Source organism: Heteronotia binoei, chromosome 1 (assembly GCF_032191835.1).
Source record: "Heteronotia binoei isolate CCM8104 ecotype False Entrance Well chromosome 1, APGP_CSIRO_Hbin_v1, whole genome shotgun sequence".
NCBI classification, from domain to species: Eukaryota; Metazoa; Chordata; class Lepidosauria; order Squamata; family Gekkonidae; genus Heteronotia; species Heteronotia binoei.
Window position 1 is genome coordinate 79,932,728 of NC_083223.1, and position 15,326 is coordinate 79,948,053.

A 15,326-nucleotide genomic window follows, 5' to 3' on the forward strand; every position below is an offset into this window, starting at 1 on the left:
CAGGAGTGGTTTTACACTATGGAATACGTTGCTCTGGCACTATACACTTCTGCTCACCCCATGTTTTTCCGTAAGCTGAGAGTGCCTAGCTCCAGAGGAGCATGCTCTGCAGGACTGCTTTCACTAAAGTAAAAGAATTTACAAACAGAAGAAAAGCATATATAGGATCCAAGGAAAAGTGTTTTCACTTGAGCAGGGAGCCTCAAAATATTGATCCTTCTGTTTCCAGCTTGCTCTGCGGTAATTACAGCAATTGCAGAAATGCTGTGGGATTATCACTGTCCCCAGCAGGTTGTGAATTTCAGTAGATTGATAGTTTTGTGCAAGTGCATGCCATGATTTTAGTGGAACTGGCTTCCAAGGATTGCAAATATCTCTATAAGGATAGTGTCTAATGAGGTGGATTGAGCTAGCCTGGTATTTAAACATGGCATGATAGCTAAAAGACTGTGCTACAAATCAGGAAGCTTCCAGTTTGAGTCTCACCACTACCATGAAGTCACTAGATTGTTTAGACAAGGCATTCTCTCTCTCAGGTTCAGTCCCCCGTCTGCGGTTCATAACGTAAAATGGGTCACCTTCACAAGGGTGCTGTATGTTTTGTAACAGACTATTCTGTGAACACTAAGAGGAGCTCTATAAATGTTAAGTACTGTTACACACAAATGGAGTTATTCAGAAATAAATATGCAAATGGTTACTCTTTAGCCATGTTTCATTCATGCAAGTCTTTCTGAGAAAATGCACACTTTCAATGGGAGTATCATGAAGCTAGTTCTCCTTTGTACTCCTGCCTGTTCTTTTTGTGTGCATGTGTGTGAGATCTGTGCATGCTGTACTTCTAAAATTATTTGATTTTTAAAAAAATTGCATCAATCCAATGGTTTTGATGTGGAGAGGTAGATATAAAATATAGTCATTGAGCAGGCTAAGCTAAAAAAAAAAATAACAAGTTAGGGATCTCATGCATTATACCATGTTATAAATGACATGTGACCAAGATGGCATTGTTTCATTTGAATGAACAATTTATATTGCAAGTTTGATAAGTCACACTTATGGAGTCATGATCCTTCTGTCCTGAAGTCAGGTGGGCTCCCTATGGATGGATTTTAGGGGTGCTCTAAGCCCCATACTATTAAGTCACAAAAGCATAGGAATATGATACTTAAGATACTCAAGTGGGTTGCAGTTCTATGCATAGTGAAGCTTTTCTAAGTCCACTGAAACCTGTTAATTGTGATTCTACATACATGTAAGCAAATAATACAAGCCAGTGGCTTGAATTCCCAGCAAACTTCCCATAAGCAAAAGGATGTTTTGCATGCAGAGAGTGATTGTCCTGCCTTGACCCTCCCACTGGAGCCTGAAATTCAGTGAAAAAATTAAGATGAATAGCAGTGTTTGTTTGTGCCAGTAGAAAAGAGCAAGAATCCACTCTTTCTCATGGAAAAATTGTATTTCATGAGAAGTTGTCTTTGGCCCCTGAAAATGCTAGCTGGGTCCAAACTCATATGCAGCAGAGTAAGGATCAGTGAAGATGTGCAGTAGAGGCTGATATGTGACAGTGGCCTACTAGGTACAGGATGTATCAAAATCATGGAACTAATGTAGCAGTTCGAATGTATGGAAATGTGTAATCTTCCCTTAAGTAGTTAAATTTCCCATATCAGAATAACAGCATGAATCCTCTCATATGAGCTTTAAAAAAGTGACTGTTTTCTTTTAGTGTTTTGAACATTAACTCCCACACTTTCATTTTGTAGGCGTGTTTTTGAAACCTAAAGACTTGGATAGCAGTTCCAAAGAGCTAGTGCCCAGGTACTATTACATTTCTGCTTATTTTTTCCTGCCTATGTAGATCTCTTCAAGTTTATAGCAACTCTATACATGTAGTGTTCGCATATTATCTGGTTATTGATTTAAGGTTTTCAATAACATGCTTTCTGCAGGCAATGTGAAGGAATGGAATCTGTCCCCCCCTTTTAGTGCTGCTTTATGGTCCCCAAATCTCTTACCAGTAGAATTTTATTTTTGTTTGGGACTTTGATGTTTGTTCCATTCCAGTGTTTAAAATAACAGCTCCTGTACTGGCCCTGAATAGTTTCTGGCAGCACTTTGATTGCACGGTGAGTCTCTGTGGGTCAGTGGTAGAGCACCTGCTTGCATGCTGAAGGCACTTCCAGCTAAAAAGGATCAGGTAGAAGGCTATATGAAGGACCTGAACCTGAAATCCTGGAGAACTGATGCCCATCAGAGCAGACCTTGCTAGACCAATGAATAAGCCAGCTTCCTGTGTTCATGCGAGAACTGTCACAAACTTGGGAGTGATATGACCCATTACTGAAGCTTGTTAGCTCAAAGTTAAGTGGCACAATTCAAGAACTTGTCAATATCTTAAATGTCTTATTGTGTAACAGAAACTGAATAAATAGCTAAAATCTGATGTTTTGCTCTGGGCACTAAGAAAATGCAATAAAGGTAGGGAGATTGAAGGCAGTCTGCTTGTCATGGACAGATCACTGTTTGCTTGAGTTTAAACTTATAGGGATATCAAAACTCTGCAAGGGAAGCAGTTAAGATGATCTGCCCCCATAGTCTAGTGGATCTGATTGGCTTTCAGATGGCGTTAGGGGATTTTGCTGCTGATATGGTCAGCACTCCTGTTGATGCCCAGTTGATCTCTGGAATGAGGGAATGACTCAGACAATTGACATGATTGCTCCTAGGTGCTTTCTCTTAGATTGAAGAGCTTGGGCAGCCCCTTGGTTTACTGAGGAGTTGAGGGCAATGAAAAGGGAGATAGCTAGAGCAACAGTAGAGGAAAGCTCAAGATGAATTCAACTTTGTCAAGCCTACTGTGTGGCAGTGATGGAGCCAAAGAAACAATACTACTTCATTTCCAATGCATGATCTGCATGAGTGAACCTGCAGGGCTCTTCTGGGTGCTCAAGGGCCTATTGGAAGAGGTGGACTGCTCTGCAATCTTCTGCAGTCATTTTGCTCAACACTTTGTGAATAAAATCTTTTGCATCTGTTCTAACTTGGACTGTACATTAGCATTGATAGGAGTGGATGGTCCAAGGGTGCTGATTTATCTAGTTGTGTAGGATATCTTTTAGCTTGTTCAGTCTGAGGGTGTGGATAGGATTCTTGGAAGTTAGAGGCCTACTGCCTGTTTGTACAACCCTTGTCCCTTCTGGATGATTAAATCTGTTGAGGCAGGGCTGGTCTGTGAAACAGTAAATGCCTCCTTAAAATAGAGGTTGAGCAAACTGTCCTGATCAAAAAAGGTCTTACTACTGTTGTCCGTGCCCTGGTTAACATCTAGATTGGATTACTTAAATGCCCTCTATAAGAGGCTGCCCTTAAAGACTGTCAGGACACTGTGGTTAGTGCAGAATGCTGTGGCCAGAATGTTGACTGGAATAGGCCCATAGGTACCATATTAGTCCAGTCTTGTTCCATTTACACTGCCTTGAAATTTGCTTCTGGGGCCACTAAGAGTCCTTGGCAACCAGCCACTTTTTGCAGCATTACTGACCCTATGTTTCCCTATGGCATACTATGGAGATCTCATGGGAGAAGCAGAGACTTGTCACTGACCTTGCACTATGCTTCAGAGACACTTGCCTCTGCAGTGAGTGGATTTTGGGTTCATGTCATTTCTACATTGCCTACCCTTATACAAATGACCACCACCACTTTCTATCAATTGCTAGTGATACCTTCTAGTGTAATTGAATGATCCAATTTAGGCAAGTGTCTTCCAAAGAGGAAAGAAAGGATTCCATAGGGAAGCAGGCTTTTCAATGTGTAATTATTTTCAAAAGATTTATAGTTTTCTCAATACATTTCAGTTATGATTGGTTCCAGACAGATGGTACAGTCACTGTCGTCATATACACCAAAAAAAAGGTAAATATATTTAGTAGAAAAGAATTGGAAAATAGGTTTGTTTTTCTGTGAATTCCACAGTTTTAACAACCGCTTTGAAATTGTTCCTATCTCCCCTCCCCCCTCCCCCTCCCCGGTAAGGATATTAACACTGAGTTGGTGATAGCTGATCTTCAAGAAGGTCGACTGCGAGGAGAGATAATTGTGAATGACTACTCATATCTTCTGCATTTGGGTAAGAGTTTTACTGGCAAATTCCCTGACTGCAGAGGAACTTTTTTGAGCGCAGAGGTAGAAACGCTACCTGTCTTGATTAAAATTGTGCTGGTTTTCCCACTGATTTCAGTGATACGCTGTTGGTGCTCAAGGTCTGGTGTGCCATATGTTAACACAAGAGGGACAGCCAAGCTAAGTGGTAGAGCATCTGCTTGTCCTGGAGAAGGTCCCAGGTGCAATCCCTGGCATTTCTGAGTAAAAGGACCAGGAAGAGACCTTGGAGAGCTGGTACCATTTTGAGTAGACAGTACTGACTCTGATGAACCAAGGGTTTGATTCAGTGTAAGGCTGAATGGTACATGTGTTCATTTGTTTGATGTGTAAATAATGTTCTAAGACCAGGATCACGTTATATAAAATGTACCCATGTGCAGTAATGAGTTTTTCTACAAAATGGTCATTTTAAAAAAGCAGCTTCTCTTTCTGGGCTCAGGACATTTTGGAGCACCATTAAAGAACAGCATATTATCCAATTATCCTAAAATGAATACGTTTTACTGACTCAAGGAAAGGGAGGGATGCCTTTATTTACTACCTCAGGCACAAAAATGGGTAATTTCAGGGAACCACAAAATGGTTTGGCGGATTCATACTGTATCTGCTTAAATCTAGATGTCAGCATCACTGAACTTTGTCTCATAGCAAATTGTATAGGTTTTTCATTCTACGGAACCTGATAATTTAGTTATGCTATGGCTGCAATGCAAAATACCATTCAAAACATAGCTCCTCATGGTTGCCTAACATTAAATGAGGAAACTTAATTATAATTAAGGTATGTGAAATTTATTAAACTGAGATATATGTATATCTATTTTAGAGCTGAGTCATGCAGTTCATGGGGACGTTGTAGGTGAGTAAGATGCTTGTGTTCTCATAGTCAAAGTCATATTTCTACATACTAACCAAGTGGAGTAAAAATCGTTTTGTTACAGTAACATGGAATATACCTGCACTGTTTCAAAAATCTTTTAAAATATGAAGAATCTTAACCTTTTGGGGTTCTTCCTCTCCTGAAAAATACTAATCACTAATTGTAACCCACCCCCCGGATAATTTTTGATTCATTAGATTGTTTGACTTTGAGAATGTCAGCTTATTTTTAGAAAATCTGTCTCCTTAACATCCAAGCCTTAACATTTATATGCTAATTTAGCAATTGTTATAATTACACAACAATCTTGACCTGTGATACCCGGTCCAATACACACATGCATGATTATATGAGATTTCTTTTGTACAAACAGAAGGAAGAAGTCAGTTGTTGTGAAATAAAAGATGTATTATTGAAATACTCTGCAGATCTTAGAATTGAAATGCCAATTTAGAACCAGTTAGTTATTGCAGCTTTTGCATCTTATTCATTCTGACATATTAATTGAAGTTCTGTAGAATTTTATACAGATGCCTTCTTTTATAATTCATTTCCCCTGTTTTTATTATACTGAGTAAACAAGTGCTTCAGCTCATGCAATGAGTTGTACTCAGTGGAGATGTTATACTTTAATATCTTTTGAACAATAAACTCTCACACGGTAAAAACAAATTACTTTTGAAAGTCCCTTCATTTCAAAAGTAGTTTATCATCCCCCCTGAGTCTCAGTTGTTCAAGAGAAACAAATCGAAAGCTCCCTTGAGCCCATAAAACTAGTTTCACTGCTCCTTGGCTTCTGTTTCTTTGCAGTCTGTCATCCTTGAAATATATATTTTAACCTTGGTTGTATACTCTTTAAATGGTTTGTTCCACATTCATCCAAATATTCTGCTATTAAATTAAGAGTTGGAGAAAATAAGGGTCGAATCAAGCAAATCTTTCATATTTTAACTTTGAGGGGAAAGCACAGAACTGCAATGGATGGTTCACTGGTGGCTTCACTGCACAGTTTCAGTTCATTTGCATGAGATCTTCTGTGCCCCCCCCCCCCCCCCCAGTATTAAACTCTGTTGAGGTTGTCCAGCTGTACTTCTGTATTGCAGATGCTGTAATGATCTGGGGGCAGGCACGAGTTACAAATACTGTATTTATATTAAGTGTAGAACAACAGTACATGTATTTATAGTACAGGTCTCGGAAAAAGTGGGAAAGGTGGAGTTGATCCTGAAGAAGACAGAGACTCTCCCTTGGAAAAAACTTGGACAACCACTGCAGAGTCATAACTCTTTTGTCAAACGCGCTGACAGAGGTAATTAGCTTTGATCTCTCTACCAAAGGCTATTTTCAGAGGGCACCCATGTTAGTCTGCAGTAGAGCAGCTAGATTCGATTCCAGTGGCACCTCAGAGACCGATAAGGTTTTCTGGGTTTGTGCTTTTCAGAGGGAGCTTTGACTCTCAAAAGCTTCTACCGTGAAAATCTTGTTGGCTTCTAAGGTGCTAATGGGCTCAAATCTAGCTGTACTCCCTAAGGCTAGTTCTCCCCTCCCTCCCCCAATTCTGATTTAGGAAACAAAATTGAATTGCTGTTTGCTCTTTGCAACTGTGTTCTAACGCAAGCAGTTGTGTACGTACAATTTGATGCTTCTGTGTTTCCATGGTACCAGTGAAATTGTTTACAGGTATATTTCCTATATATTTTCTTTTCCTCTCACTGCCTGCAAAATTTTATGTTAAAGGCTTCTCAAGTCTTTTAGAGTCTGGAAGTCAAAAATGGTGAAATGAACAGAAGCTTTCACTTTCAATAATAAAATAATAAAAGATTGGGTTCTGTGAACCACATATGAGATGAGAAGGCACAGAAGCTGATGTTTCCTTCTTATTATCCCTAGGGATTGTGATACTATGGATTGTGTAGTTATATGGAGAGAATTCCATGGGGTACTGCAGTGAGGAGACAGAACTCCCACCTCTGTCTTTCTCTAGCACTGGCAAGGGTGGTAATTTTGCTCAATTCTGCCTCTTCACTGCACCCACTATCCCTGTACCACATGGCATTTTATCTGAGACTCTCCAGCATCAGCTTTTCAGGGTTCTTAGGAGGCCGCTGGGGAAGGTGAAAATGGAGAGTGATCAACAGGTGTTGATGGTTTGTAAAATTTAACCCGTTGTTCTTACATTAATGTTCATTGTTACAGTAATGTGTTGTTGCTCTATTAATAAACTGGTTTGCGAGCATTAACGGTACAGAAAGATGCTAGTAAAATATAGATATTGGGAATAGATATTTTACACAGGCTTCAGATATAACTTTAGGAATGTGAATATTTGAGCAGGATAGTTTGAATGAAATACGGTTTCCTTTTTTTTAGGCTTGTTCTTCAGAAATTGCAAATTGATATCAAAGTCCAGTGCCAGTCATGACACTAGGCTGTTGTGTGTAATGTTACCAGCAGGAACTCATCTCCAAGTTCCAGTTGGGTGCCACCTTTACCTCAAAAAAACAATTACAGGTAATATATTAGAAATCTGTACTTTTCATATGGACCCAATTCATTTTGTAATGTGAAAACACACAATAATGGTGTAATTTCTTCTTAAATAAAAAAGTAGATTTTTGTCATTGCAGTCTGTATAGCCCAGGCTAGCCAATCTCAGGAGCTAAGCAGGGTCAGCCCTGGCTAATATTCAGATGGGAGACCTGCATGGGAATACCAGGGTTGTGACATGGAGGCAGGCAATGGCAAGCCGCCTCTGAATGTCTGTTACCTTGAAAACTTTAAGACAACTGCCATAAGCCAACTGTGATGGTACCTTCTACCACCACTGCTTTTACTTAACAGATTAAGTTGTGGTATTTCCTGTGTTGAAAATGAGTGCTTAGTGCTAAACATGCTCTGTATAAAAAACCTTCAGGGTTCAGTTGGTAGTCTTTACCTATATATCAGTGGGTAAAAAGCACCTAGAAATATACTTTTTGTCATAACAAATCCATTGCACTGCTGTGTGCTTATTCATAGGAGAATTAATTCAGTTCTCATTTGGAGGATACCAGGATGAAATGGGAAGGCAACACACTAGCCCATCTCAGAAATAATTTAGAACAGGGGTGGCCAACGGTAGCTCTCCAGATGTTTTTTGCCTACAACTCCCATCAGCCCCGGCCATTGGCCATGCTGGCTGGGGCTGATGGGAGTTGTAGGCAAAAAACATCTGGAGAGCTACCGTTGGCCACCCCTAATTTAGAAGATTAATAAAGTAGATTTTGGATTAAATGAGGTAGATGAGTTGGTTAATTTGGTAAAGGAAATGCTTCACAAACAAAGGAAGTTTTGACAGTTCATCTATCCTCTTGCTAATTGTGAAGTGTTTTTAAAAGAGAAAAGAATCTTCAGAGGCTTGGTTTTTAGGTTATACAATACACCATTAGAATAGATCAAAGTTATTATAAAACTGCCTGTAAAAGGAAATGGCAAATGGACTAATTCTAAGGGAAGCTGGCACTCCATTTTCACAAAGGGATGTGTGTCTTTGCTTTTTGTTAATCTAATAATTCTATTTTAAAACCTTATTTAGATGGGATTTAATTATTACCCAGATGTGTAATAGAGTAGATTGTGTGATCAGGTGACGTTTTCATTGTGATGAAAATATTCTAAGGTATAGAAGTCTTGGAGAGTTATAGGAACAGCAGTTTTGTGCCACCAAGGGATTCTTGGGTTGCACTGATGGGAACATTATATGGAACTCATTTGTTACCTCCAAATAGTAGCTAGGATATTAGTGGCAGGCAACATTCTCAAGAATTTCTGATTGTATTTTCTTATTGCTTAAAGATGATCTGAGCATCTCTATATTAGTGACTGACAAAAGCCCAAAGTGGTGTCTTGGAAAAATGTTGCTTATAAGGGCTGTGGGATAAGGGATATCAGTGTCCCTTGTGCTGTATTCAGATTTTATTTCAAAGAGTTCTCCGATTATCAGAAGAGTCCTTTTGAAGATGTGAGGTAGAAAGGGAGGTCCTCAAAAGCCTTGGTGGATCTGTAGAACACAATTCCTTGGGTCATAGACATTGTTCTGAAATTCGAATTAGGATCATAAAAAGTAAATTTTGTTGTTATAAGTTTTGTTGTCCTGTCAAATCTGTATGCCCAGACAAGATAAAATGAATTTGGGAAGCATTATTAAACTTCTGAAGAATACATTGAATATGTAAAATAGCTAAATTAAAACAGCAGTGTGTGTTCTACAAGAACCAGAATAATTGCCGTGTATGTTCTACAAGAACCAGAATAATTGCAATACTGGTGAAAGCCACTTATTACATTTAGTTAAGGAGGGAGATATAAGAGACTACAATCTGTAGCATGACACAAAAGAAGCATTTCTGGAAACAAATAAACTTTACAAGAAGTCTGTAGATTTTTTTGTTTGTTTAACCTTCTCTTGAACACATAGAGGTTCATATTTGGAATCTTAAGAGATGTGAAGGAAAAGACTTTTGGCTCCAAATACAATGAACTATTCATTGTATTTTCAATAATGTTGGATATTATTAATACCATAGTTTTTGATACCAGTTTTCTCTCTCTTAGTGGCTATAATATATCAGGTTCTAATGTTCTGTAAAAGTTAAAAAAAAAATTTCTTCCTTTCCATAGGTACAGAGATAGTGAAACCATACACACCTGTGACATCTTCCTTGGTATCAAAATTCAGAGACCCTTCTCATAGTGATAAGACACATATATATTTCATGATCAAAATTTATCCCAGTGGACTTTTTACACCAGTGCTTGACTGTATACGCACAGGTAAGTTTGTTTGCAGGTTTTGCTTTTGCCTATCAGGGTATTCTAAAACTGGGTTGATGCTGTTAGTGGTGTTGTGGCATAATCTCTTTGAACATCTGAAACATTTGCAAAATCAACACATTTTCGAAATCAACAGTTGAAACACATTACATTGTGCTTTTGGAAATCTGGCTGCAAACTATTAGAATTATTTATGTTAATGTTTTCATAAAGATATCTGCCACCTGCAGTTATATAAACTGCATAAATTTATTTTGGTGGACAGATATTAGGAACAGTTTTTTCTCTTTGCTCAAAAACTATTGCATGATTTGGTTTTTCTTTTATAGGGGAGTACATTTCTGTGAGTAATCCTGAAGGCAACTTCATAAAGCCACAGACTGAAGATGTAGAAGACCTATTTTTACTTGCGGCAGGCACAGGATTCACACCAATGGTCAAATTGCTGAACTATGTTTTGACAAGCAGCAGTAACCTCAGGTATCTTTCTTGTGACAAAGTATCCCAAGCCAATTCTATGCCACAGTTCTAAGTTACTTGGAAGTATGGTCATCTGTGTTCAGTGTTATTTGCTCCTAATTAAAATGGCATGTTAAATGTTTCAAAGACTTGTTCTACCAATAGATAATTTTATACAGCAGAACATACTCAATAAACACTGTACAAGCTTAGCATTGCAGACCATTGCAGGAAGGAACTACAAATACAACTTTAGAAATTGTCAAGCATCGATATTTCTCAATAACCAGTCTTTTGTTGTTAAATCAAAAGTTGCTTTATTTTAGAAACTCAGAATCTTTACCAAGGACAGAATCCTTGGAAGTAATGACGTATACATGGGTACATAGTTGCTCTAAAAGATTACTTCAAAGGATAGTATAAAGATGCAGTTTGAATCACGGGTTTAAAGGTTCCTACACAGTATCTTTTATTACTAAGGAATTTAGGCTATTAAAAATATCCCCCTTTCTCACACTTCTCCGAGACCTGATAAGAACTGTCTGTGTGAATCTGGGGGAGAAGCACCTCACAGCTTTAACCGCCAGGTGGTAGCATAAACATCCTTGGGCTAGATAGATTTACTGCTTGCCCAACCTTTGTAAATAGGAGGGGGGCGGTGGATACTAGTGGTCTGCTCTCTGTCTAAGAAACTGTCATGGCACTTAGAAATATGCATGCTTGACAGAAATGTAGGCAAAGTAGGTTAAATATTCAATGTTTTAAGTATTATTTAGTACAAATTATAAAATGCTTACAGTAATTTGACATATCTCTGTGCCATTTTGGAGCTATGCAAGACTGTGTGTGTTGGGACATCATCTTCCTTTATGGTTTTGTAACCCGAACCAGTCACTGTTTGCAGTGATAGCAACTCAAGATGGTTTGATAATGCCTTTACAAACACAGGGTTATATCCTGTGATCTGAGAGCAGAAATCACCCTTTCCATTTTTCAGCAATGTATCTTCGCTGGTGGGAGAAAGTGATTGCCATACCACTCAGGTGACACTCCACTGCATTATCGCAACATGACTGTTAGACAACATGGGCTGGTTATCATATCACCTCTTAATCGTCTCTTCAGGCTAAACATACCCAGCTCCTTCAGCCTTTCTTCATAGGGCTTGGTCTCCAGACTGCTCACCATCTTCGTTGCCCTCCTCTGGGCACATTCCAACTTGTCTAAACCCTTCTTAAATGGTGGTGCCCAAAACTGAATACAATACTCTAGGTGAAGTCTAACCAGAGCAGAGTAAAGTGATATCATCACTTCATGTGATGTGGACACTATACTATACATGAAATGTTAGTTCTATATAAGCCTACATCAGCTAGGAGAAGTCATGGTGCCTTCAGTGCATATCAGGATTGGACCCAAAAGTGCTGCTCCACCAGAGGAATGGGAGAGTTATGAAGTAGCTTTTATTGATACTCTTCCCACCACTTTTTTCTTCTCATAATGTTCATGAGGCTTCCCTGGTCTCAGACATTGAATTTCAGGGGATTCAGTGACAATTTCAGAGGATAGAAGTTGAGAAAACATAGAAAAAGTGTCTTGTAATTTTGGGTGAAAACATAGATCCACAGTTTATGAATCTGCACCAAGCTGCAGAAATCAGTTCATGTTTAAGATCACTTTATCCAGGGTTAGGAATTGCCACTGTGACAGAGGAATTAAGTGTGTTATAATAAACTTTCCCCTTCCCTTCAGCTGAGGTATTCTAGGATAGTGTATTTTGATGGTTGTTGACTGTTGTGAGATAAGTTTTATGGTTGTTTAAGAATACTGAGACTCTTGAGGCAGGATTATAAGAGAATAGTGGCTGTGATTTATTTTTTTTCTTAGAACTGGTTGAAATCCTTGTTTGATAGCTAGGGGCTGGACAGCCTCCTGCCCATCACAGCCAGGAAACAACACTGAACCAGGGTAGAGAATGAGATCCTGCACTTTGCTTCTAGTCCCTTGATCATGATTGAACCTTAACTTTCAATCATCAGTGTTGGTACCCTACCATTAAATAATATTGCTATGCATTTTTCAAAATTAAGTTGATAAAAGGCAAAGTTTAAAGGTTCTAATTGTTAGCCATGTTTGTGTTTGCTAGTATTCCTACAGAAAGCATCTCTTGATAGTAATTTTGAAGGAATGTGACACTAACTTTTCGAAAAAAATTAGCATTCCAATAGTGGTTCACTAAACATGCCATTCTACGTGGACATGTCCATTTAAATGTTGTATTAGAAAAGCAATAAGTAAAGCTAGAAAGTGTTATATGTCACATTTAGAATTATTTTCAGTGGAGAAATTTCCCCCATATTGTTTGATAAGTGAGGAACCACAGGAAAATGTTGTGGAATGTTTCAATTTGCCCAAGGATGGCTGTACAGTTGGGTTTGTTTCCACCTTTGCAGCCATCCTCGGGTTGGAGTGCTCTGGTCCTCTCTAACTTTGCAAGGCAGCTATGAGTGGGGAGGTGGTGGTGGTGGGGACAGTTCTTACCCTCACAGCTCCCATTCCTACCTTCATTTCCCCCCTCACCAGACTACACATTGAATGGGAACAAGTGGACCAGCCAGCTATTTTTTAAAAAAAATTATGCACCTGGAATTTCCCTTGAATTTATCAATTAACCCAACCCCCATCTTTACATAGCTCCATTGTATGTATTTTATCCTCACTCTAGTGGTGTTCAGAATAAGCATTAGATCTCTTTTACAGAACTCTCTAATCTGTGACATTATACCTAATACTACAATGTCACTAGACCTTGAGAGATAAGGAGAGAGCAATTAAATTACTCTGTTAGAAGTCTTTTCTAACTAAGCATAAAAATCTTGTACATGTACTAAAGTGATAATCTGATCCCATTAACCTTAAACAGTACACTCTTAGTTCTTTATTTTGAGAGTCTATCAGTTACACTTACTATGTCATATTTGTTAAGTACTTCGTGTTCTGAACTTACCTCTAATGGCAAACATAATTTTAAAATTCTAGGCAGATATTCCTCCAATAGCACAGTGTAGCTTTGCAGAGAGAACTGTCTGTGTTGTACTTGGTGGGTTTGGACAACAACAAACATCAGAATTCTCTGAAAGTAACCCAAAGGCTAAGGAGGCTAAATGTTTCTGTTTCAAAGATTTCTTGCTTATGTTTGAGGAATGTTGTGTCCAGTACAAAGTTCAATCTAAGGAAGTGTAAACATGTCTCTGTTACGGTGGGATAGTACACTTTATATAAACCACAGTTTGATTAAACTCTGCCTTACCTTGGTGTCAGAGTACAGACTACCCTTCCAATCCTGATTTTATTGATTGTATTTAACAGAGGTCGTTTTGTAGAAAAATAGGTGGCGCTCATTAGCATAACTCATTAACCTATGCCGGCCCCCACCAGCCAAAAGCAACCTGATGCAAGAAAGGAGAACCCTGGGTAAGCAAGACCTGCTTGGGTTGGCTAGAGATCCAGCCAGCCCAAGCAGGCCTCACTCATCTGGGGTTCTCTTTGGCCACCCTCCCCCCAGTCAAAAGGCCAGCAAGCCACCTGCTGCCCAAAATCACATAAGAAGTGGAGAAAGGGTGGCATAGAGCTTCTCCAGGGGTTAATGAGGTTTGCTGGGTGTGTGGCAAAGCTCCTGATGGCTGGCTGGCTGCCTGCTTTTCTAATCCAGGGATTGTTATGCAGCTGCACCTACTATTCAATGGACAAGGCAGGTGGGGAACCCTCAGAAAGGCTCAGGAACTACGTTCCTGTGAGCTCCTGCTGAATTCAAGGCCTGGTATTTAAACTACAGCATAGATATTTATTGTTATTTGAAATTTGGACTAACTGTGAGCTAGTTGATATAACTGAAAGCCTAGTTTGTCTAGTAGCACTATCCCTCTTAGACTCCTGCATATAGAGATTGTTGTGCAGGCCAACAGAAAAACCTAGCCACTGCAGATACATTTAGCTAGTCATGATGCTCTCTCAAGACACACTGTTATTTCCTCCCTCTCTTTGTTTAAAACAAAAAAACTCCCTTGCTAATGGTGATTCACCAAGCAGACTAAATTGCTTCAGCCTCCTTAAAGCGAAAACAAGACAAAAAATCTCACAATTGGATTTTTTTTATTGAGTTGGATCCAGCCCAAGGGTCATACTAGCTTTTTCTCCTGCTGCAGCCATTTCCAACTCTGGGAAAGGTGGTGACTGCATTGGCCCCATTTTGAAATGTTCTAATATAAAAGAAACTTGGCAGGGTAGAAAGGTGGAGTGAGAAGTGGGAGTAGAGGGAAAAGAGACTAAAGCAAAATAGATGAGAACTGAGGAAAATGTGGGTCTTAAGATGCTGCATTACTCAAAACGTGTTCTGCTTGTGAAGTATTAATAGATTATAATTAAATATTTAAATGTTGGGGCTATAATATCTTTTTTTTTTAAGGACAGCAAAGCTGATGTTTTTCAACAAAACGGAAGATGATATACTTTGGAGAAGTCAGTTGGAACAGTTAGCCGTTAATGACGAAAGGTAATGGCCAAAGACTGGGATATTGACAGACATCCAGTTCAGCACAGTACAAAACTATCTAACTTAGTTCTGACTTAGAACTAAAACTTCTAAGTTTTAGGTAATCAGGCAGAGGGTGCACAAGGGTATTTGAGGGAGACTGGTCTGTCTCCTGCCTTCCAACAAGAGTCTTCCTTACCTGGGAAAAATAGTTTAGATGAGGCACACACCTCAGCAACTTACTTCCACCAGTGTGTAAATTATCAGAAGGGAATATCTGACTGCTGCAAGTGTAAAAGCTGTCCAGGAAGGAGCCCTTTCGAGTTTCTGACACAATTTTAACCAACAAAACAGATATTGTAATACACATTGTTTGTGCAAGAAATCCATCATAGACTTTCTGCATATTGAGCAGTAACCCAGCAATTTTACATAAGATTTTTAATGACATTTGGTCCTATCTAGCTAGATTCTCTG

At 39.0% G+C, this 15,326-nt stretch overlaps 1 protein-coding gene across 1 annotated transcript in view; it reads left to right on the plus strand.

Annotated features, from left to right (window-relative positions):
* The window catches only part of LOC132570190 (cytochrome b5 reductase 4), a 44,305-nt gene that overhangs the window by 19,807 nt on the left and 9,172 nt on the right, over positions 1-15,326 (plus strand). The window contains exons 6-14 of the mRNA XM_060236626.1: positions 1,767-1,821; positions 3,861-3,918; positions 4,039-4,132; positions 4,994-5,026; positions 6,234-6,356; positions 7,418-7,558; positions 9,707-9,859; positions 10,189-10,339; positions 14,784-14,870. Of these exons, the coding sequence (XP_060092609.1) occupies positions 1,767-1,821; positions 3,861-3,918; positions 4,039-4,132; positions 4,994-5,026; positions 6,234-6,356; positions 7,418-7,558; positions 9,707-9,859; positions 10,189-10,339; positions 14,784-14,870 (895 nt within the window). The remainder of the gene's footprint in view (positions 1-1,766; positions 1,822-3,860; positions 3,919-4,038; positions 4,133-4,993; positions 5,027-6,233; positions 6,357-7,417; positions 7,559-9,706; positions 9,860-10,188; positions 10,340-14,783; positions 14,871-15,326) is intronic.